Genomic DNA, 23,053 nt, shown 5'->3' on the forward strand with positions numbered 1-23,053 from the left:
ATGGCGCAGGTGCTCCGTTTTTACCCTTTCACTCGAAAATCGCATCCCCACATCACGCTTCCCTCCCACAGCGCTCTCATCATCTTCTCGCTGTCTATATGTATGTATATATGTGTGTTTATAGGCTATATATAAAGTAATATAACCATATACATACTTACGATATATATAGTGTACCAGTGTGTGTGTGTGTGTGTGTGTGTATATATATATATATATATATACACACACACACGCACACACCCCAATCTCAGTGTCTGGCTGTACAGTCAGTGAAGGCAACCGCTTAGTATTCAGTTCACAAACGGGGAGAACGGGCACGCGCGCGCGCCCGGCAGGGAGGGTGAGAGAGAGAGAGAGAGAGAGAGGGAGGCTGGACAGACGCTGAAAAATACTCACAGAAGAGGACCAAGAGACGGAAGAGGAGAGAATTACGGGATATATCGTCCCAGTGTTTCTCTCAGTCTATCCCTCTACCACCTCCTTTAATCTCAGGTGTAGTATTCCGGCCGGCCTGGTTCTCCATGTTCCTGGTGTAGGGTGGGATTGCCGTTTTTGATTAAATGTGTTGGAGAATAGGGAAGAAGCAGCTCCGGGATGCAAGGGAGGAGAATAACAGCCACATGCATGGACTAATAAAAATGCCATTAGTTAAATAACTGTCAATGCGTCATTGACCTGGTAATATCCAGCGTTTGCAGGAAGCTGTAATCAAACAGACGTTTTAAACGTATGTGCATGTGCTTGTTCTGTACATATGCCTACAGTAGATAAGTATTTCAGTATAAGCTAACCTGTTAGTTCGTTCTGTTTATACATGTGTGCACCTCCCTTTTATTGGTTTCCTCAGTGCATTTCATTTCCTCCTACATTGTAAATATATTTCATTTATGGATATTCATGCATAGTGACCATGCAAACGGTTGGTGCATGTCTTCTACACTTTATGTATTTGAAGTGTATCAGAGAGCCGGTCCCTATATGTGTTTTTAGATGACATTCAGTTAGTTTTCCTTCGAGGGCCAACGATGTCACACATATTAAAAGTAAATGGGACTGCATAATTCAGATGCAGGCGTGCATGTATTACCGCCACGACCGCCAGCACGATCTCTCTTTCTCGGGCACACCTCTCTCATGTTTTCTTTATTCTCCTTGCGTTATCATATGGGTCCAATCCACTGCTGTCTTCTCTCTTTTCCGAGTGTATATGTTTCCAAGTGTGTCTGCTGTCTTTATTTGTTCAGTTGTACAATGCAGACTCCTGCCTGTCTGTTTGTGTACCTTTTTGGGAACTTACAACTGCTGGTCTAGACTGTGTGAACACATGCAGTATTTAAGGCAAATTGGCATTCCATTGATATATGCATTGCTTTAGTCCTGTGATCTCTAACATTCACACTTTGTATTTCTTCCTCCTTTCTCTCCTCTCCCTTGCTTTCTCCCTCCATTCTAACCTCCATGCCTTAGATGTCCTATTTTTACTTCTCTATCTCTTCCCTTTATTCTGCTCCACTCCTGGCTTCTCCGTCTGCCGTTTTGTCTCACCCCTCCTTGTCATTCCTCTCCAGAGCCTGTGCTATATATGCAATGTAATTGTTGCTGGCAATCTTTGTTATGTGCAGCTCTGTGCCAGTCAGCTTATTCCTCATTGTGAAATCTACTAGATTTTAAAGGGGGGGGGGGGGGGGGGTACTGGCAGATTAAATGACAGATCAGAGAGATGGGGGGCGGGGGTCCTCCTTGATGCATGGATCTTTATCAAGTACACTAAATGTTTCAGACAGGTGACTTTCCCAGTCAAAGCATATAACACTTACTTTGAGGTTACCTACATCGTCCAGGTTGCACTGGTCTGTCATAGGTTGCTAAGTGCGGCTGTCATGGACAGCACAGGCCAATGAAAACTGTAGTTCAGTTTTTAACATTTGGTGGCACTGCTGGGGTTAAAAAAAAAAGCTTGCACTAATGAAAATGTTTATTTATAGATATTCTTTTTTTGAGCACTTCATATAATATGCTGTAAAATATTTTTCAAAATATACTGAGCATGTTTTCCAGCTTTCTCACGCGGTGTGTCTAAACACCAACTGGAGCTGTTGCAACCTTGCTGTCCAAACATCAGGGTCTCGACATGCTCTGTATCATCACAGAATCCTCTGCCAGGCAAATTGATTCAGGCCCTATATGGCGACAAACATCTTTATATGATTCTCATAAATACCCGCTGGTCTGAAGGTGCAACCAGATATTTTAGGAAATATATGTGTGTGGTAAATAAATGCAAGCTCAAATTAAAGCTGGTAATGGAGGGAAAAATACACCTTGAAACCCAAGGAGAGAAGCAGAAGAAGTCGTCTCATAAGAACACTGCCTTAGTTAGGAAGGTCATATTAATATATGTGTGTTTGTGTACTTTTTGCCTCCTTTTTGTCATCCAGGCACAGAGCTAGAACTTTTAAGACAATCCTCAATCAAAACGGAGAACAACAAATTGCTTTCCTTATATAACTTTAATATCTGTAATATTAGCTTCCAGTTTCTTAGTGTCATGTCACTTGTTTTTTACTAAAGACTGGTGTTGTTTTCAGATTATCATCCTCATTTAATACTAACATTTTTGCAAAGCCTTAGTCATTGAGATTTATATGTTGAAGGCTTTTTATGCAAAAGAATTTTGGGGAAAACATTTAAGTTGGTATTTCTGTAAGATACCAAACACCAGATGTTAAATTGTATTTTTTTTAGTTCAGATTGATCAGTAGAATAGTACGTAACTTCTTTAGGTTTTGAAGACACTATAACACTATGTGGCTGTTGCCAGTGTTAAAGTGCCCTGCCTTCCCTTTTATATTCGCTTCTTTTCTGCGCTGTTCTTTCTTCATCTATCTTGTTGTCCTACTTTCACGACTCTTCTTCCTTCTGCTACAGCTTCTCCCCATAACCTGACCCAGTCTTGCCCCTCGCCCTGTCTTGTGCCATATCTCAAATTCTGTATTGCAAGGGATTCTGGGAGAGGTGTGTTATGCACTCACAGAAGGGAGTCACCTTCAGAGTGGACGTCACCGCAGCCGACGGTGGACACAGTGTCTCCAGAAAGCTGCAATACCAACCGGGGTCTTTCTGAAAGTCCTTCAAGTTAGGCACAATTAAACTGACTGAATTTCTGGATTTTTAATTTTTTTTTTTTTGCAGGGAACCTACCCTTGGCCTGGGTGCTCTGGACGTTGCTGTGATTGGCCGGCTGAGGCAGAGAGTGCAATGCCGATTGGACAATGTCGGGAGATTGGGAGGAACACCTGTGTAAAAAGGCCCTCATTCTGGTGGAGGAGCTCTGCTTCCACTCGTCGAGGGGCTACAGCCAGAACAAGCGCTGTCAGGAATTCGATTACCTGCGGAACGGCCACAACAGGCCGACAGACTCTGGTAAGCTGCTCACTGCTGAAATAAAGGGCAGGGGGTGCAGGCAGACTGGGGCACAGGTAGGAGACGCATGCGGGCAGCTTATAGCACTAACAGTTCTTGAGGTATGGGAGCACCTGAGGTACTGGACAGAATTGGGCCAGCTCCGAGGCTGCAGTGCAGTGCTTCTTCTTGGTTATGAAAAGGGCTGCGTGATGATTTGTGCTGGTTTTCAGGTTCATGGAATGTGAGCTGATTATTGCCACTCCACTGTACTTCAGTTCTTTATACGAACTGGCTTTAGTGGCTCATAGTGAAATATTCTGATGCCAATGAAGATACTGATGCTGGGCTTTTCTGGCAGAGTCCCCTAAATCCCTTAATCCATCTTATTTCTTATCGTATCTCATCTTTCCGTATTTCTGCATTTCACACACTCTGCCAGGTGTAAACAGAGCTCACGCGACTGTGACTTCATTAGCCTCCCGCTTTGAATGCCCTGACTTATCCTTGTCAGCATATGTCCACTCCTGAATGCATGCTAACCTGTTTGTGCCTCACACAGCAACCCCCCACCCCCACCCCGGCTGTCCGACACTCGCTCTGATTTCCCCCTTTCAGTTTCCAGCTGTGTTTTCCTTTCTGCAGCTACAAATTTGTTCCTCTCCTGCCTCCCTCTTTGCCTCGGGTTTCTGCCCGTCCGTACCTCACTCCTTGTATGTGATCATATCTGTCGAAAGGCTGCCGAATTGATGACACACACTCTGGCTGCTGAATAATTCACAAAAGAAATGGAGAGACAGGATAATAAAGGGGGAAGGGAATGAAAAGTGTAAGCGATGGAAGTGTGACGCGCTGATGGCTTGACTGGCATGTGGTTAGTTCCGAACCAGCTAACACACTTACAGTACAGACTCACGGATGAGAGAGAAGGTTTCTGTAAACTACTGTAAATTGTGTGTGTGTGTGGAGCTGTCCAGAACCACTAGTTCTGAAACTGTATGTCCATTTCCAGTTTGGTTTATTGGATGTTCTGGATTCCGCTGGCGGTCCGAACAAGTGCAGTTCAGGAGAACTGTCTATTATAAATTGTTGTTGACTGGATTCCCACCCAGGATGTACCCTGGATCACACTCAAGTCCTAGGATACAGTCCTGTGATACAGTCCTGAGATGTGGTCTGGATCGCTGCCACAGAGATCATTATTAAAAATAGATGCATGGCCAAGCGAGTGACCACTTAAATGTAGCAAAATGCAAGGCATGACATGCAGACATTTAATAATAACCAGGTTAATTGTCTCATTAGGTGTATTTTGTGAGCATCAAGATATGTCAATCAATTTCAACATTTCCCATGATTAATTTATGTGTCGGTTAGCTGTTAATATTGCATTATTATGAAAATATACTTGCCCTCGCAAAGAGAAGTCTGGAGTAGATCTTCATAATTCTCTAGGGACATTGATGTGACTGATGCACCTATTAAAATCTTAAGCCGCCTCTATGGGTATTAATAGATGCACAGACAAAAAGGTCCAGTTACACATCTGTCTACAATCAAGTTGCACTTCTGTGCTTCTTAGTATTTATAGACCCTATTAATGAAGGCCATCGGATTGTGAGATATGACTAATTAGGGACATGCAGAGAGTACAGAGAGAGCGGTTTATCGACAACTGCTCCAATCCGTTCCTCCACAATCTGCCCCAAGCTTGTCCAAACAGTGTCTGTCTCTGTCATTTTCTCTCGCAAGCCGATTTGCTGTTTTTTTTTCTCTCTCCACTTTCAAGTTTCTCTTTAAACGCATCATGTTGACAGGAAGAGGAAAATTCCAGATTGCTCTTAAGGATGGTGGATGGAAAATAGTGATTATGGGATATGGAGCTCTGATGTGCTTACATGCCTCCGCTGCTCTCTTTCAGACATCTCTGTGAGCCTGCTCTCCGTCATTGTGACATTCTGTGGCATCGTGCTCCTCTCTGTGTCCCTCTTTGTCTCGTGGAAGTTATGCTGGCTTCCCTGGAGGGATAAGGAGGGGGGCGGGCTGAGTCTGACTGCGGGGCTCCTTCCTGGGGGCGGTGGAGTGAGTGGCGGGGGAGGCTCTTCCCTCCTTCCAACTCTGTTGCAAAGGAAGGAGACGCACTCCTCCTCCTCGCTGTACCCCTCCCTCTCGCAATCGGCCCAGCACCACCCACATTTCTCTGACATGCTGGTGGTGGAGAGGGGCGAAGGAGGAGTGGGCGGGGTGATTGGGGGTCCAGAGAGAGCCCCCATCGGCGTGGTGGGGGGTCCCCAAGAGATGCAGGAACATTCGTACCTGGACATGGACTGCTATCCAAACGCCGCTGCAGGTACGGTGGTCTAGGCTGTCCCTTAATTTCTCAATGTGATGCCTATCTGCGGCTGTGCCTGATGCCTTATGTGTACAAAGTTTACAGGGAGAGGTAGGATCCATTATTTGCAGTGTCTCTCAAGGCAAAATAAGTGCGCAGTTTTCATAAATTTGAAGCCAGACAGGCGTTGCTCTAAATGTTAATCATGAGATGTAAGTGCTGCACAGGCGTGCCGTGCCGGGGCTCCTCGAAGTGAATCATTGAGCACGCCCGGCCTCTTTATCATTCACTCAAGGCGGCTTGAAGCTGAGCCAGACCTCTCCAGAGCTGCCCCCGTCGTCTGAGGTGGGACCCCCCTCCCAGTTTGCCAGGGAGCTGCCCAACGCTCATTCCCAGCAGCAGGTCACAGCACGGTCAGTATAGCAGGCCTTGTGGCACGCAGGCCTGAGCTGGCCGCCAGGCCGTGCAGCCATGCCTCCATATGTGTGTGCAAACGCTGTCAGTGTCCTGGGCCTCTTCCAGCCTGCGACTGTCTCCGCAGTCTGGGAGAGGAAGCACTCTGTCTCTGTTCACAGCCCACGGCCCATGACGCACCAGCTGTCCAGCCCTGATTTCCATGGCGATGAGAAGAGCGAGCAGTTGACCAGCATCGGTCAGATCAAGCCGGAACTGTATAAGCCGCGGCAAGGGGAGCAGGGGGATACTAAACAGGGCAACACCTGTGGGAAGATCAGCTTCCTTCTGCGATACGCCTTCAAGTGAGTGAAGCCGTCCCGTTACTCAGTAACGCAGTCCCTTTAATCCAGATGGGCTCTGTGCCGCACATCGATTTCACTGTGATATTCTAACTCTCTGGGCTGTGAACAAGTAGAGGATTTGTGATGAGAGAGACTGGGGGGGGGGGGGATTTGAATGTGAGGATGAGCGTAAATGAGAGAAGTTTAATGACACTCACTTATGGCCAAGCTCTGTCAGGGTGGCTCTGACGTGCTGTGTGGGTCTTTCTCTGCAGTTTCAGTGAAATCTGTTTAAAATGAAGAAACTGCTGATGATAGAAAAAAAATGAGAACAAGAGGCAGTGTTAGCATGAATTATATATAGGGCTCTATTTTAAAGGGTGAATGTGTCAACATATAACAACAGCCAATTTTATGACATATATAAAATGCAACACAAAGCCAGGCGGAGAATGGAAGGAGGAGACATATGACTCAGAGAATTTTGGAGGGAACAGGTTGTTACTGCCCTTCTTTTGACAGATAATTTCTGTTCTCCACAAGTTTTAATTATACTGTTTATCACGTCTGATTGAATGGGGATTCTCAGCAGTTAACAGTGTGTTTCTGCGGCTGTGCCAGCTAGTGTGTAAACTGGGACTGTAGTTTATCTGCGTTATATCAAAGTCAGAGACACATTTGGGACTCCTGGGAAATCTGGCCCTACTGGTGCTGTTGTGGAAGGCAGACGCAGGGCCGGAGTGGGAATTACAGGCTTTATGTGGCAACCTCGCAGGAAATGTGCCGTTACCTGTTTCATCATCTCAGTTGCTGCATTATGCATGTTCTTGGTCTTTATAGGAAAGTACAGTCGTAAAGTATGTCACTTAGTTTACGCCACAATTATAGCCACAATTTGAGCCATGTTTGTAATTATTCACTGTATTTTCAAGATCAGTTCTAGTGTAGTCATAAACCCTTTGCGTTAATCAACTATTGAATATAAAACAGTTAAACCTTCACTTTTGTCTTGTGAAGTAAAAACATTTAAAAGCAATATGTTTCCCCTTCTGTGTATAAAAAAATGAGTGTGCACATTTGGATTGATTTTTTATTTTCAGTCTGTGTAGTTTACATGCACAGTATATTATGACTTTTAAACGTGTGTTATTTATTGTACTATAATGTTCTTAGAGACTAAACAGAATTATAGATGACTCTTAATGAGGTTTCCATAAAATAGCATGGTAATAGCCAGTAAATCTGCCATTTTAATGCCAGTATGCAAATAATAGCCATGTCTGAAAACTCTTCTTTTCCTCAAAAGGTTAAATACACTTGTTTTTTTCATATATTTGCACTTGAAATTCAAATAATCATTACAGTTCAAAACCATATGAAGCACCAAAGCATCCATCCAACTTTCCGCTACATATCAAATACAGGGTTGTGGCAGAAGGGTCCCTTGAGCCTGTCGCAGGCAGCACAGGGCACAAGGCTGGGGTGCAGCCTGGATGGGACGCCTGTGCATTGCAGGGCATGTGGGCATACATACACACATACTATAGGCAATCTAGAGGTATCAGTTCACCTAAGCGCCTATCTTTGGGCTGCGGGAGGAACCTGGAGAGTAAACCTGGGCAGCACCCAGAGAACATACACACACACACACACACACACACTAACCTGTACTCATATCTTTCTGGGGACTGCTCATTCATTTCTGTGGGATATATACTAATGCTAACTATGACGCCCTTAACCCCTACCCAGCCCTAACCATAACCATAAGTAACCAAACAAAACAAAATACTATTAATATTTTTAGTTTTTTAATTGCAGTAACGGATTTTTATAAAAGAAAAGTTTCTCCTTGAAGAGACAGAAAAAAATGGTCCCCACAACATCAAAATAACAGGTCTTTGTTGGTCCCCACGATGTAATGTATGTCTGACCCACACACATACATACACATATAGTATGTGTACAGGGCAAAGGAAGGATTCAAATCTCCAACTCTGGAGTTTCCACTTTAGCACTAAAGCAGAGCTCAAAAAAAAATTCTAAATCTTGGATTCACCTCTTGCCTTCATAAGAGCTTCACAAACCTGAGGCAGTTCCTTAAGTTCCAGCAGGAGATTACCTGACACGTCTTCCCAGATCTTCTTCTGCTATTCCCAGAAATGCTGGGTGTTTGTGGGTTGAGTGGCTTTGCTTTGATTCGTCTGTCTAATTTGTCACATGCATATAGTTTGGGATTCAGGTCTGTAGTCTTGCCAGGCCAGGTCATTGGCTTGTATGGTCCTTCATTTTTCATCTTCACCAGGTAGTTCTTGCACAGTTTTGATGTGTGTTTTGGGTCAGTATCTTGATGTAAAATGAAAGACTGTGCCTTCAGCCATAATTCTGATGAGATGACATGCCTTTGAAGTATGATGTGATAGCTATAGTGGTTGAGATCACCATGGATTTGGTAAATATCTCCACTGCCTCTTCCATGCTTGACAGCATTTAAACCTAAATATTTAAAATGTTGACTCCTTAATCAAATTTGACTTCCACCCTTTTTAATAAACAAATCTGTAGGCCTACAGTTTAAAGAATATATAATTATGGTTTCCATCAGGTTTATGCAAATTTTAGACTAGTTTTGCATATTATAGACTCTCACTTTGTTTTTTCTTCTACGTTTTAGGAATGTGAATCCAGGAAGGCTCATCTGTGTTCCTGCTCTGTATCTGTGATTGCATCGCTCAGTGTTACCCTACCTGTGTCTTCTCTTGCAGCACGGAGCAGCTGATTGTTAAGATCCTAAAAGCTCTTGACTTGCCAGCGAAAGACGCCAATGGCTTCTCTGACCCATATGTCAAGATCTATCTCCTGCCAGATAGGAAGAAGAAATTTCAGACTAAGGTAGATTAACCTTTTAATCTCAATGACCGTGTTTTTCCACAGAGACCATGTGGATGCACTTGATTGTTTCAGGGGAACAACAAAAAAAGTATATGTACGTTGAATGTCTGCGACTCACAACCTATGAGACTGAAGTTAAAAAAAGTAAATATATATATAAAAATTCAGGTGGGTGTGTGATGAATGGTAATAATGATAATAGAGATAAATAAATGTCATGTCTGTCAAGTGTCTGAAACGTCTAAAATCTAGGGTGGGGGGGGGTTGGGGGTTAAGGGTAATGGAATGTGTTCAGACACCCTTCACCGTCCCAGTACACCACTGAGTCCCCCCAAACCGACAAGAAGAAACGGAAAGAACCTTAGTGATATTAAAGGACACAGATCAGTGGGGGCTGGCAGTCTGTGAGGGATTAGGATTTCTTCTACTATTTCCATTAGGTTAAAAACTTCTAATACAAAAAACATTTTGTTTTACTTACAAAATTATTATATGTATTACATATGACATAATTAACTTACTTTTTTGAAGCCTGGTAATTTTTTTTCATGTTAGAAGTTGGTACACTGTACTGTAAATGCCAGTTCCAACACGTGTCAATTTTGACATATGATGTGTCATCTGGAACAGAACCCAGTCATATGTCAAGGACAATCTGTACAACACTGTGCAAAAGTCTTAGGCAGTCAAAGAAAGAAAATGATGTTTAAATGATCTTCATGTCTGTCAATGTGTGTCAGCTTAGCCATTTCACCAATTTTTTTACTTAACTTGTTTGGCTAATCAATACCTTATTGAGTTACTTAAGTAATTAATTAATTAATTTACATGGAATGGCTGGGGTGTTCCTGAGGAGAGGTTTGGGAGTGATGTTCATCTAGCCATCCAAAAAAAAATCAGCAACTTTTTGCAGAACGAAGGAAATTTATTGTTTATTTTTTTTTGCATACATTCTAATGTTAAACTGATTTATTCTTACTGCCCAGCTATTTAGGTTTAAATATTTTTGTTGACTGCCTAAGACTTTTGCACAGTGTTATATATATAATATGCTTATAATATACAGCACAGAAAAAATTAAGAGACCACAGCACAATTTTTCGTTTCATTTCTGAGTTTATGGGTGTGTGTCTGTGAGTAATATACAGTGATACCTCAGAACTCGAACTTAATCCGTTCAGAACTCAGGTTGGAATCCTAAAAAGTTCGAGTTCTGATCAAATTTTCCCCATAAGAAATAATGGAAAACCAATTAATTGGTTCCCGGCCCCAAAAAATTACACCTAAATATGTTTTTTTTAGCATTTAAACACAAAATGAACTGGATAAAACAAGAAGAGCATATACTGTACTAAACACATCTAAGCATATTTATCAAAATAGTCATTTGTAAAGTAAGAAAATAAATGTATCCAAACAATGTGTAAAGTAAAAAAAAACCCAATGTGTTCTGCCACGATCGTCCTCTCCTTCTGTGTGCCACACCCCCTCGTTAACCCCGTGTGGAATCCCCGTGTGATCTGCTGTTTCTGGTTGTTGTCATTAGTCCTATGTGTTTTGTCCGCGTTTCAGTTTGTTTCCCCAGTCCAGTCATTGTATTGTCCGTCTGCATTTTGCCTGCCTTACCTGTAATTAAACCCCGTATTCCCCAATACCCTGACATCTGATCCTTCCCTCTCCTTTCCGTCCCTGCTTGGCATGACAATATTATTATAATTAAATGTATTAATGGTTTATCATTAATGATATTAAAATAATTAATAAGAAATCTTTGTTTTTAAATGTATTTTATAATATAATAATAATAATTACTGTTACTGTCTATCATTGTCTAAATGTATTTTTACTGTCTAAATATATGTATTCAGCTAGTGTAAACATGCACGATGCTATCACAGCAAATGCGAGGCTGAGACTGAAGCGTTACCCTTTGTTTCCGCTGAGAGACGTGCCGCGTGACTCATTTTATCTGAGGTCGGTGTTCACCGTTCGACATTCAGATCGAGTTCTAGGTCATTTTTTTTCGAACTGGTTGGTTCGCCTTTTAAGAAATTCGAGTTCTAATGAGTTCGAGAACTGAGGTACCACTGCATATATTTTTTGCAAACTGCAGCCTGGTTCTTCCCTGTTTCTCATTGATGAAGGGCTTCTTCCTTGCTTTGTTTGCACTTCCTGCTTCTAGTAGCCTGATGCGAACTGTCCTAGCAGTGCACTTCACACCTGCACTTAATGTTCCCCATTCCTTTTGAAGGTCACTTGATGTCATCCTCCGATTCATGAGAAACTGTCTGATAAGTTTACCGGCATCTCTGTCCTTAGAAAGTTGCCTCCGCCCTGTACCTGTGACTGGTTTCTGGTCATTCCTGGTGTCTCCTGCTTCATCTTGTTCTTCTGTTCTTGTGTACTCTAGAGTGGTATCTTACTTTATTCTGCAGCTGTATATGTGTGTTTTACAGTCAGTGAGTGATATCTTGGAATTTACCATTCCCAGTGCTGTTATTTCTCCTTCCAGATGGGTTTCTTACAAGAGTTAATTCCTAATATAATATTTAAATACTGACTCATTTAATGTCTCAGCTGTATTTTAATGCGTGTTATTATCTTCCATTATGCCAGCACCATGAGGTGCAGTAGCCACTCTGTGACAGAACACATAACCTTTAAAACGTCATCTGAATTAAACTTTTACGATATATCTGAATTTCAGTCTCTACAGCATTACACGCACCCTAATGGACAGAAGTATAAAAATAAGATATATGAGACATTTCCTATTCTAAATGACGCCACTCGCGTCTGAAGTCTTAATCCATATGTCTTTGCATACCCTTATATTTTAATTTAATAATTTTAGAAGTAGTTTAATTACATTATTGTAAGTTCATCATTGTAATAGTAATTATTGTAATGACCTTTATGGAAACCATGCTTTGTTAGGGATGCCTTAATCCACTGATATGTTTCTGCACCCCATTATTTTAATTAAATTATTTTTGTAATAGTTTAATTACATAATTACATCATAGTAATTGTACCTATTATAATTGATTTGAGGAAGCCATGCTGTTTAAGGTAGAATGTAAGGAGTGTGCAAACCTTGGCTGTTTGTTATGGTGTTCACTGATGCGGGGCTGCCTTTCGCTCCCTTACAGGTCCACAGGAAGACCTTAAACCCGATCTTTAACGAAACCTTTCAGTTTGGGGTGCCACTCGCTGAACTTCACAACAGGAAGCTCCACTTCTCCATCTACGACTTCGACCGCTTTTCCAGGCACGACCTCATCGGTCAGGTGGTCGTGGACAACCTGCTGGACTTCAGCGAGGGCAGCGGGGAGAAGCCTGTGTGGAGGGACATTGTGGAGGGGACGGCGGTAAGAGGCCCCCGCCCCCGCCTGTCTCGGAGCGCCTGTTCCGTCTTTGTGTCTTGGTATATCTCTGCTGTTTCTGGCACAGTGGCTCTGTCACACTGTTACCTCACACCTCAAGGGTTGGGGCGGTGAATCCCTCCCTCGCTCTGTGTGTGTGACGTTGGAATGCTCTCCCTGTGTTCACAGGAAATTTGCTTCTGCAGTCCAAAAACATGTGCTTAGGCGTCCGGTGTCTCCAAATTGTCCATAGTGTAATGGACAGGAATCCTTGCCGTTTGCTGCCTGAGACAGGCTTCAGGCTCAGTGTGACAGTGTAATGCATGAGCAGTGTGGGGGGTGGGTGACTGTATGGCTGTGTGGTTTTGCTATAAATATAAACATATGGTATGGAATCAGACAGTTCTGATCCCAGACAGGGCCCTGCTCATGTTTCTGTATGAAAGGTTCAATGCTTCTGGCCAGCTGTTGTCTAAGGCTCTGTTTACACTTGGTTTTAAAATGCATCCTTGGCAATCAGATCGCAAGTGGGCACTGCTAAACAGAGCCGTAAACGACCACCAAGACACATTGTGATCTGACCACTCAAACCACTCACTGAGGTGGTCTGGGACGCATTCGACCACATATCATTTGTAGTGTAAACTCTGATTCGTCCCTGACTACTTCACAATAACTGTGCGCAGGACAGTAACAAAATCTGAACACAGATGGTGAGCTGCACACCTTGGAGACGAATGATAGACACAGGTGTAAATGGTGATGTCTTGGCTGTCGACTTATGATCCAACTGGCCAAGACACTTTAAACAAGGGCCTCAAATATTTTGCGAGTAGTTCTGGATAGAAACCTCAGCTAAACAGTTCAAATCAATGATAAACGGACAACTCTGCCTCCAACAGGAGAGGGCAGACCTGGGGGAGCTGAACTTCTCCCTGTGTTACCTGCCCACAGCGGGTAGACTCACTGCCACTGTCATCAAGGCAACCAACCTGAAGGCCATGGACCTCACAGGCTTTTCAGGTAGATAGCCATACCATCAGTGATTATGCTCTGATGTATCAGGACTACTGCAGCAGCTGTGCTGGTTTTACTCATGCCAGTTGATTCATTTGTCCTGGTCTCATGGTAATTTAGTAATTTAATTTTTCTCTACAATGTTTATTGACATACATTTGTTCCAGAGAGTGTCATAACTTGCTACTAGCAAATTGCATTCTAAAAATTACGTTCTTGGAATTCTGTGAATCACAAGTATTATTCCAGAGAAAATATATTCTTTTTTTGCGCATGATTTTCCACAATAAAAAAGCCACAAAATGTTTACCTGTATGTTAGCTGTTTCTTAGAATTATAAATACTTATAATTATGATAGTTCTTCCAAATATTCTGTGATTTTCTTCTCCTTCGCTCTCCCTGTTAGACCCTTATGTGAAAGCCTCTCTGATCTGTGATGGCCGTAGGCTGAAGAAGAGGAAGACATCCACCAAGAAGAACACGCTGAATCCCATCTACAACGAGGCACTGGTCTTTGACATTCCCAATGAGAACATCGACAACGTCTCTCTGATCATTGCAGTAATGGACTATGACTGGTAAGTAAACAGTGTAGAGAAGATTCATTAAAATGCTTTAGCAGTAGATGATAAAGAATGATGCCCATTTACTGGAAAGTATTCCACCATAATTAGATTGACTCTAGGGCCAAAATGAAAATAAAACCTAGTAAAACATTAAAAAAAATATTTGAATTAAAAAAATAGTTGGAACTTATTCCTTGGAATCGTTAATTGTATCTGTTTTCCAGTATGGAATAACTGAATAAGTGATTGAAAGATGTGCACCCCCAGGAGCGGTTAAGACAAAGTTGTGTGCTTTACTGGATCACTAGAGAATCCACTGAAATTGTTTATGTAGTATTACAATTTGTATCACTGAATTATATGCTGTGATGAATCAGTTTCCTCTAATGGGATCCCTCTTTTGTACCTTTTAATAAAACAATTAGCTGCAATTTAATTCATTAAATTTAATAAAAAGATATTTTATAGCCCTGATTATTATTTAACTGTTCCAGTTCAACTGAAATTAATATAAAAATTGTGCTTTTTCAGTGTAACACGACACATTTTTCTTAATTTTATATATTTGCACCACTGCATTATGGGCCTCTATTAGTAGATTATGCCATGATGGCCCAAGTTAAAACAGGTGATTGAGTGTTTCGCTTTGCCTGGGGACTTGACTGTTTAATTCAGAGAGTGATACCATGCTGCGTAATTATACTGGGTAACGTTTCTGGGAAATAGCTGTCCAATTTATAGCCGGATCAAAGAATGTATTTAGCAATACAAGATCGCGTCCAATGTCACAGAGAAGAAGGAATCTTTGAAGGGCTTATAACTGTGCAAGTATGAATAAACCTGAAGATGTTAATGCTGATGGTAAATGGCTAAAGGGTTTGTAGCATCATAAAAAATCCCCCTGTAACCAGACAAATACAGTACTACAACCCACAAAAGGACTATTAGTGTGCAGTAGACAGACCGAAGCGTAAAAATAAGAAATATGAGATACTTCCTGTTCTAAATGATCCCACTCCCCTCTGACTCCTTAATGCAATTCTCATAATGACTGCTTAAATATACATTAAGGGAATGATCAACCTAAGCGAAGCCATACACGGTGCTCGAAGAAATCAGCTCAAACTGATTTATGCTGAGAATCCACTGTGAAAGAAAATGGAAGTAATTACCAAGCAGTGGGCAACTATGAAACATCTTTTGGAAAACCACCGGTTTAATGTGTTACATTTTGAGCCCAACATGTAGCAAGCCCTAATGAGCAAATCAAGTGCACCTATCCTTTCTAGCAATAAGAAAGTAACTCAACCAAAGAAAATCCTCCAGATTAGATTTTATAAACAATATATGCATATTAACTTGACTTATGTTATATATTATGAATTTCTATTGTTTATTGTAATTAATAGCAAGTGACATGTTCTGGTGTGACTGTTGTAACCCTTTGTGGTTTCATTTAAAAAGCCTACTATTCCTAAATAAAAAAGGGGGATAGCATGTGGTGTAAATACACCTAAACCTGATTGCGTACTAGCAAAGTATCCATAATAAAAACCACTGACGAGCATAGTTAATGTTCCCTGTCTAATATCTTTCTGCAGATAATTGGGGAACAGGGTTCCCTTCAAAGCAGTGCAAATATTCATTTGTAAGGTTTCCGCAACTTAGCCATGAAATGTGTTGTACAGGGTTCAGCATGATCATTACACCAAGGGTAACTTTCATTTCATGCCATCTAAAAATAGCCCACTCTGTGGTTACAATGACACTAGTGCCTGGAAGAGGGGAATTAGGTGAGCACAGAGTGCTAAGCACATAGACTACTATTTGCATCGCACTACATGTTGAATTCTGCCTGTTGCTGAGTTCTGAGGTATATCCCTGCTCTTTTTTTTAAATGTCTCGCATCTCTCCTTCTTCGTCTGCGCCAGCATCGGTCACAATGAGGTTATCGGCATGTGTCGGGTCGGGAGTGACGCCGAGGGACCTGGCAGGGACCACTGGGCGGCCATGTTGGCCAACCCCAGGAAGCCCATTGAGCACTGGCACCAACTGGTGGAGGTACACAACTTATGTCCACATTGGCCTGTAGTTCACCGTAACTACACATAGTTTTAAATCAGTTACTGTTGCATAATTGTTGATTGATATAAAAATTAAGATAGAATGGAATATAATATAAACATAATGAAGACATACACTAGAGCAATAATAATATGCTTCTGTTTTTTTTCCCCATTTTGGCCCCTTTTGTTGTACAGCAGTGTTTCTCATCCCGGGCTTCTGGGATCCCCAGGCAGTTCAGTTTTGCTTCCTACCAAGAGCTGGGAGGGAGCAAAAACATGGACTGTCTGGGGGTCCTCATTGAGAAACACTGTTGTACACATAGTCCAGTACAAGTACCCAATTCTGTTTTCTTTTTGCAAGTATGTTTATATTTAATGTTTAATTATATTTATCAAAGTTAGTTTAATACCTGTAGGTCACCTTCCCTATCAATATGTTTTACTTGTTTTTCTTTTTCTTCTTTGTCTCGGTCCATTGAGACCCTGTAACCCCAGCTGCATGCTCGCCTCTCTCTATGAACAGGAGAAGTCGATGAGCACCTTCGTGCCGAAGACTGGTGGGAGTTCATCCAAGCCGCACATCGTTGTGGACAGCCCTCATTCCGAGTAGAGCTGTGAGCCCCCCTTTCTCTTGGCCATGTGCTCATGTTAAACAGCAACGATTAGGAGTACTGCGCCAGACAGGGCTGGATGTATGTTGTGTACTGAGAATGATACAAAGAAGGCCTGATTTATGGGAGACTCGGTACTGTGTCTGACTACATGGTGTGATATGTGACCATGCAACCTTTTAATGGCTGTGATGTTATATTTGTCTTTCTTGTCACCCAGAACAAATAACATAAATAACAGAGACAGTCGTCTCCAGAGTCACTGTTTTCTTGTGTTCAGACCTATAACCATGCCTCCTTCATAGAAAGGTAAAGTGAAGAATTTGTGGTGGTTGTGTTGGTTGTACATCTTCTGTTACTGTTGCGCTGTTCTCAGTGTGGCTCTCCTCCCATCTGAAGCGATACAGCGATGGCTTTATGGAGATTATATTGTGTTTACACAGCTTTCCTATTTATTAGCAGCTAAAAAAAGATTGGAATTAAGTCAACAAAATATATATCACTGCAAGACGTTCATTAATTGCTGTCAGAAAAAACACACACACATTACTGTATACATCCTTCATTTTAGTTTAGTGAAACGGTAGCAAATTTAGTCTACTGTTAAGTTATTAGTGAGCATTAGTGAACAAAGCTAGCTCCATTGTTCCGATACAGATGTCCTGAAGCTTTGGTAGTCACCATAGTAACACAAAAGGTGAGAATTTCATTAAGGGAATAGAAACAGTACAGCTGTGTTACCAAGCGCTGTATATTAAATGGCACCTCAGTTCCAGAGGTGATATGCATTATTCGGTCTTAGCGTTTTAATCATACTCGTTTTATGTAAAAGTTCGGGATATACATCGATAATGAGTGTGTGTGATCCAAATAGTTTATTTCCAGAAAAATTACTCCAAAGGTTTCATTTTCACTGGTGATTTATTTTTTTTAATTTGTGTTCCCAAGTGCTGTTCTTCCTGATCACTTCATTCTCCAGATGGTCATGAATACCAGTGAGCATGAACATAGATTATTTAAAAACTCAGAAGGCCATGCTTCCCATGAACATTTTTAATTCAGATGGATATTTTTTAATTTCCCAGGGAACAGAAATAAATGTATGTGGATTGCTGCTGAGCTTTGTCTGTGACTGTCCCATTTCTGCATACCATAGAGGGTTTGTTACTTTTCTGCTTACCACAAAGGGATAGACACAAATATTGTACTGTAAGACTGATTACTGTGCACTGTTGCACTAAACAGACATCATAACCCTCCTAATTGTAACATTATATCAAGAGATCTACATATTTGTTTGTGGCCGTATTAGCTTTAACATCAGCAATTGATGCCTTTCACTAGCTTTAACTATGAGATACTTCTTAATGTACATATTGTGGTTTTGAGCTTTTCTTTAGAAGATGGCTTAAAAAACAAAGATTATAAGGTTATGACGCTACTAAGACTTATTGAAAGTTTTCATTGCCTTAGGAATGGGAAAGTAATTTTTTGCTTGTTATAAATGTTCATTTGGCAACAGATGATAGAGCTATCGACACAATTGCTAATCATACCTGAGTACAGGTCGTCGTCGATTCACGACCGCTGTTCCGACTGACTGGTCATAAGTTTATTTGGTCCTAAGCCGGCCCTTTATTTTATAGGCAAAAATTATAATATGTGTAGTATACTGCATAATAAAATTCTGTCATCTTTAAGTCATATTGTTTGGTGTTTTTTAACCTTTATATCACAATTTTCTTAGTTCATTGCTGCCAGCAGTTGGATCAGAAACTGTCGTATACTCACACTGGGCATCAGTCACACTGCCATTCCCGGCACAGTCGTGACCATATTTTTGCAGTCTCGGATTGGTCGTAAAGTCAATCACTCGTAAGTTGTAAAGGTCATAAATCGACGGCAACCTGTATCTGTTAGGGTTACCTGAACAGGTGGTGGAATTACCTGCTATATAATGTTACGCAACAGAGTCTAGTCCAACCAGGAATGTCACTTCCTATCAGGTCACCCTCATTATTAGCTCAATTTACATCAATGAACTCCAGTAAATACAAATTTCAGGGGACTGGACACAACACATTTGGTTCCAGTTGTAAGCCTGATTTACTTAATTGTGGATCAATGACATCAATGAGTTCCTGGAGCTCCAGCTTCCTCCGCCTCACCCCTCTCCATCTCTTCCTCTTCTAGGTGTCCTCGGTGCCATTATCCTTCCAGTTCCAGACCTTTCTCTTCATCTGTAATCTTTTTGCAACATTTTCTGAAGGAAACTGAGAGAAGACAAGCTTATATAGCAGTTCTACAACTAACAATAGTAACTCTGATCAATTGTCTAGAAATAGCTTAAAGGAGCAGTGTACGTAATTGCGCATCACTCATTGTAACTTGAAAAAGTGACGAAATGTTGTGAAAATGTTGTGCAGACACCAAAAGTAAGCTGTACTTTAATCCTGACACACCATAGAGAACACAGCGCAAAGCAGATGGACACGCATCTAAACACACCTGTGTGATGGGATTGAAAATAAACCTATGTGTTATGGACAGTATATATAAACGACTGCATATCAGCACTTCGGATATGCACTTTCTCAAAAAATAAAATCAAATATTGAAATCTGAAAGTTATTTTCAGAAACATTTAATAACTCCAAAACCCAAACAGTTTCAAAGACTTAGAAGACTGACATTAACAGATATTGCAAAATGTATGCATTTCATATTTATTAGTTGTAAGAGTCTTCCCTGATTTGTAAGAAGCATTCTGAATTTTTTTTTTAGAAAGTGGGATCAAAATTAAAAATATTTATTTCAAAGTGCTCATTGGCTATATTCCTTCATGAATGTTCGTCTCTAGAGAATGTTGAGGGCATTTTCTTTGATTAAGAATGTCTAGAGTTTTCTTCCATTACTTCCGTATAGCCATAATGTGAACTTTGTCACCCTGAAGCATGTTACCAGTTTACAGCTGACAAATGGGAGTGTTTCTGTGGGTTTGGTGCAAGGACGAATCTGACCTCATCGCCTGAGAGGGACACGCTTGTATTTCTGTGCATTTACTGTACCTGGGGGAAAAAAATGTCCTTCTAAGAAGGGTTTCGATCATGTAATTTATTTTGGTACCATTCCTTGTTATCGCCTGACTGATTTTCCTTCGGGGGAGCGAGTCTATACTCCCCACACAATGAACAGCACTGATGTTTTGTGCAATCTTGTTTTTTTTTTTATTATTTTTTTACTGTTAGCTTGAGTTTGCGTGGGTGTGTTTCCTCATGCTATTTCCGCGTGCAGTTCCAACTTCATGCGCAACACTAGTGTCCTTCGTGACAGCCCCTGCCCATCATTGACAAATTCCTGCAAGGGAACTGTCATGTTCCTTCCCTGTGTCTCAGAGAAGAGAAATTTGTGTGTAACACGTTTACTTCGGGTGTCCTGTTACCCCTCAAACTGCCCCCACCCCTTTTTACATTTGTATTTTGTGTTAAAATTACTTAAGATACATGTATGACAGCAGTTATACATACATCCAGATTGTCTTTGACGCACATTAATTGATAAACTTTTAATGATTATTAATGTCTTCTAAGGCAACTGGTGTACTATCACCCCCCATCCCCCCAAAAAGTGAAATGCCTGTGAATAAATAATAGCTAAGGATAGACGCTACATGGCAGAGGTTATGACATTAAGAGGGATTATGTCGACATAGCGCTGATTTTGTAATTATTATCATCATCTTCATTAAGTTCTCTTTTATTTTTTCAAATTGCTATGGGAATTTGTTTTGTTCTTTTTTTTGAATTTTATTTTAACTAAGGCAGCTACCATTCATGCATACTAAGTGTTATGATAATGATGCATTTTTACAAGTTATCGCTACTATTCCAGCCTCAATTGACAGTCTAACAAATCTATAAAACTATCCTTAAATCTGTTTGATACTATATTGCCATCATCTTCTTGACCTTAGAGCTGCTGTTGCTATAGTTACTTTATATTGGTAATTTGACAACTTTCAGACATGGTTGAATAAGGGTAATGGTAGTATGAGTTAACTTGACAGGACACACTGACCAGCCATACGGAGTTGGTCTGAGCCTTCAAGTAATGGAATAAGCTTGCAGTCGAATCTCATGTATTGATAAAATAATGTGAGAAATTGCTCAGGTAAAGATTCACAAAAGCATTTAGCTTATGCACTATGTCCCACGATTCGCCTTCTCGTAATTCCACGTGTCCTATCATTTTTCACCCAATATCAAATGAATTAGTTTAATAATAGTGATTTCAGAGCTGGGCTTCATCTTTGAGGTTGGACGTGTATATATTTTTATATAAAATCGCAGGACTTTTGTACATCCCATTTTCTCCATGCTGTCTCCCCGACACTTGAACGACCTGCAGTCGTATGTCTGTTCTCGTTGATATTTCGTGACCTTAGACTTCTTGTGTAGCTCTGTGTGTGCTCCTCTCTGTCTTCAGGCCTCTCTCTACCTCATGTGCCTCTGCGTTTTTGCCGTGTTCTTACCCCCGGTGTTTTTTCTTGTTGCGTGATCAATCTCACCCGCCTCGTCAATCCCCCTCCTTCCATGTGATATGGACACTGATTTCTTGTGTTTCCCAGTTCTGTGTCAGTGCTGTTCAGAATGACTTAAAATGTGAAAAAAATTGTTTGCATGCTATACTAGCATGAATGATGTCAACTTGATTTAGTTTAAATAACTGATGCAAAACGTAGACAACAAACATAATACTAATATTACTAACAATGGTAATGGAACACTAATTGTGATTATGAGAAATCATGAAGATAACATTGTTAATACTGTACTGTCTATCTGAAAATGACATTTCTGTTTTTTTAATGTTGCGCTTTTAATTTTGTTGGATGATGTGAAAAAGAATTTTAAGTAATAAAGAAAAGATTCTTTATATAGAGAATAATTATTTCAGGCAGAACAATAGGAATGACTCTGATGTTCGTGAAAATGAGACTGTGATAGTTGAAATAAAACAAATGGGATTGCTCTTAATACTGTGGCTCTTAATAGTCTGTCATGCTAAAGCATAACACCCTTGTTCACACATAATGACACGTGTTGTATTTACAACATGCTTCGATATATATTCCATATATTAGTTATTTTCTCGTGTTTTTCTGCAGCTACCTTTCTGGGTTCTAGGGTGTGTGATTAGGCCTTAATGTGTCACAAATTCATTATTATGAAGCCTATTCCATTTGCAGAAGACCTTTTATGTCCGTGTTTATTGCTATAATGTATTATAATACTATAATGCTTTAACGTAAGGAACTGTTATTGCATTTGCTACACATTTTTCATTATAAATTAGTGACTCCCCTATGGCCCATCCCATAATATTCATTGTCTCTACTGTGTTCTCTTTATTTTCTTCTCTACCCCCTTGAGGTGTTCTTTATGTTTTTTTCTTTTTTTTTTTGCTTAACTCTCTGAAACAGCTGTCTCAGTCTCTTGACTGTCATTTCTGTTACACTTGTTTGATCTCTCATATTCTCACTTTCTCACTCTGGGGCTTTCAGAGTGCTGTCCGTCTTTCATCACAAATGTTCTGGACACATGGTGACCTACCGTGGGATGGTGGGGGCACCAAGGTGATTGTCCTTCTGCACCTTTAATTGGCCCTTTGGTTGGAGTACAACCCTTGTCACCCATTGGCTGATGATGCATAAATTAGCCAATGACAACATGAGGGCTGCTGCCTTGATGTAAATACAAATACCATGGGGCAAACACACAGCCCATAACTCAAAGTATCTTTATTTTCATCTCAGCTCTATGATGCATGGGTGAAATTTCTGTTGAATGTCTGTTTTTACATTACTCATTTAAATTCTGTTCTTGACTTAATTCTCAGTCATTCTCCGCGCCTCACATATCTCCTCTCATATAAACATTTAGCATATGCTATAATGCATTATTGCTAACTTAATATCAGTTACTAATGGGGAAACACAGGCTGAGTATTAGTATACATTTATTCTGACAACAGGGAAATTTGCTCTGATGCACAGATGCTT

At 40.8% G+C, this 23,053-nt stretch overlaps 1 protein-coding gene across 3 annotated transcripts; it reads left to right on the forward strand.

The window, feature by feature from the left end:
• Positions 1 to 209: 209 nt before the first annotated feature.
• On the forward strand, positions 210 to 20,252 carry LOC111858254 (synaptotagmin-C-like). 3 transcript variants are annotated; one of them, XM_023839859.2, is made up of 12 exons: positions 215 to 495; positions 3,196 to 3,426; positions 5,327 to 5,755; positions 6,033 to 6,150; positions 6,313 to 6,495; positions 9,240 to 9,366; positions 12,519 to 12,737; positions 13,634 to 13,754; positions 14,156 to 14,327; positions 16,247 to 16,376; positions 16,905 to 16,995; positions 19,186 to 20,252. In XM_023839859.2, the coding sequence occupies exons 2-11, from the start codon at positions 3,276 to 3,278 to the stop codon at positions 16,989 to 16,991; spliced, it is 1,737 nt and encodes a 578-aa protein (XP_023695627.1). In that variant the 5' UTR covers positions 215 to 495; positions 3,196 to 3,275; the 3' UTR covers positions 16,992 to 16,995; positions 19,186 to 20,252. The 3 variants fall into 3 exon arrangements, with proteins under 3 accessions (XP_023695628.1, XP_072568755.1, XP_023695627.1); XM_023839860.2 differs by lacking the exon at positions 19,186 to 20,252 and having other exon boundaries at positions 210 to 495; positions 16,862 to 16,978; XM_072712654.1 differs by lacking the exon at positions 19,186 to 20,252 and having other exon boundaries at positions 213 to 495; positions 16,905 to 18,111.
• Positions 20,253 to 23,053: the final 2,801 nt, after the last annotated feature.

The sequence above is a fragment of the Paramormyrops kingsleyae genome, chromosome 5, assembly GCF_048594095.1.
Source record: "Paramormyrops kingsleyae isolate MSU_618 chromosome 5, PKINGS_0.4, whole genome shotgun sequence".
In the NCBI taxonomy this organism is placed as follows: Eukaryota; Metazoa; Chordata; class Actinopteri; order Osteoglossiformes; family Mormyridae; genus Paramormyrops; species Paramormyrops kingsleyae.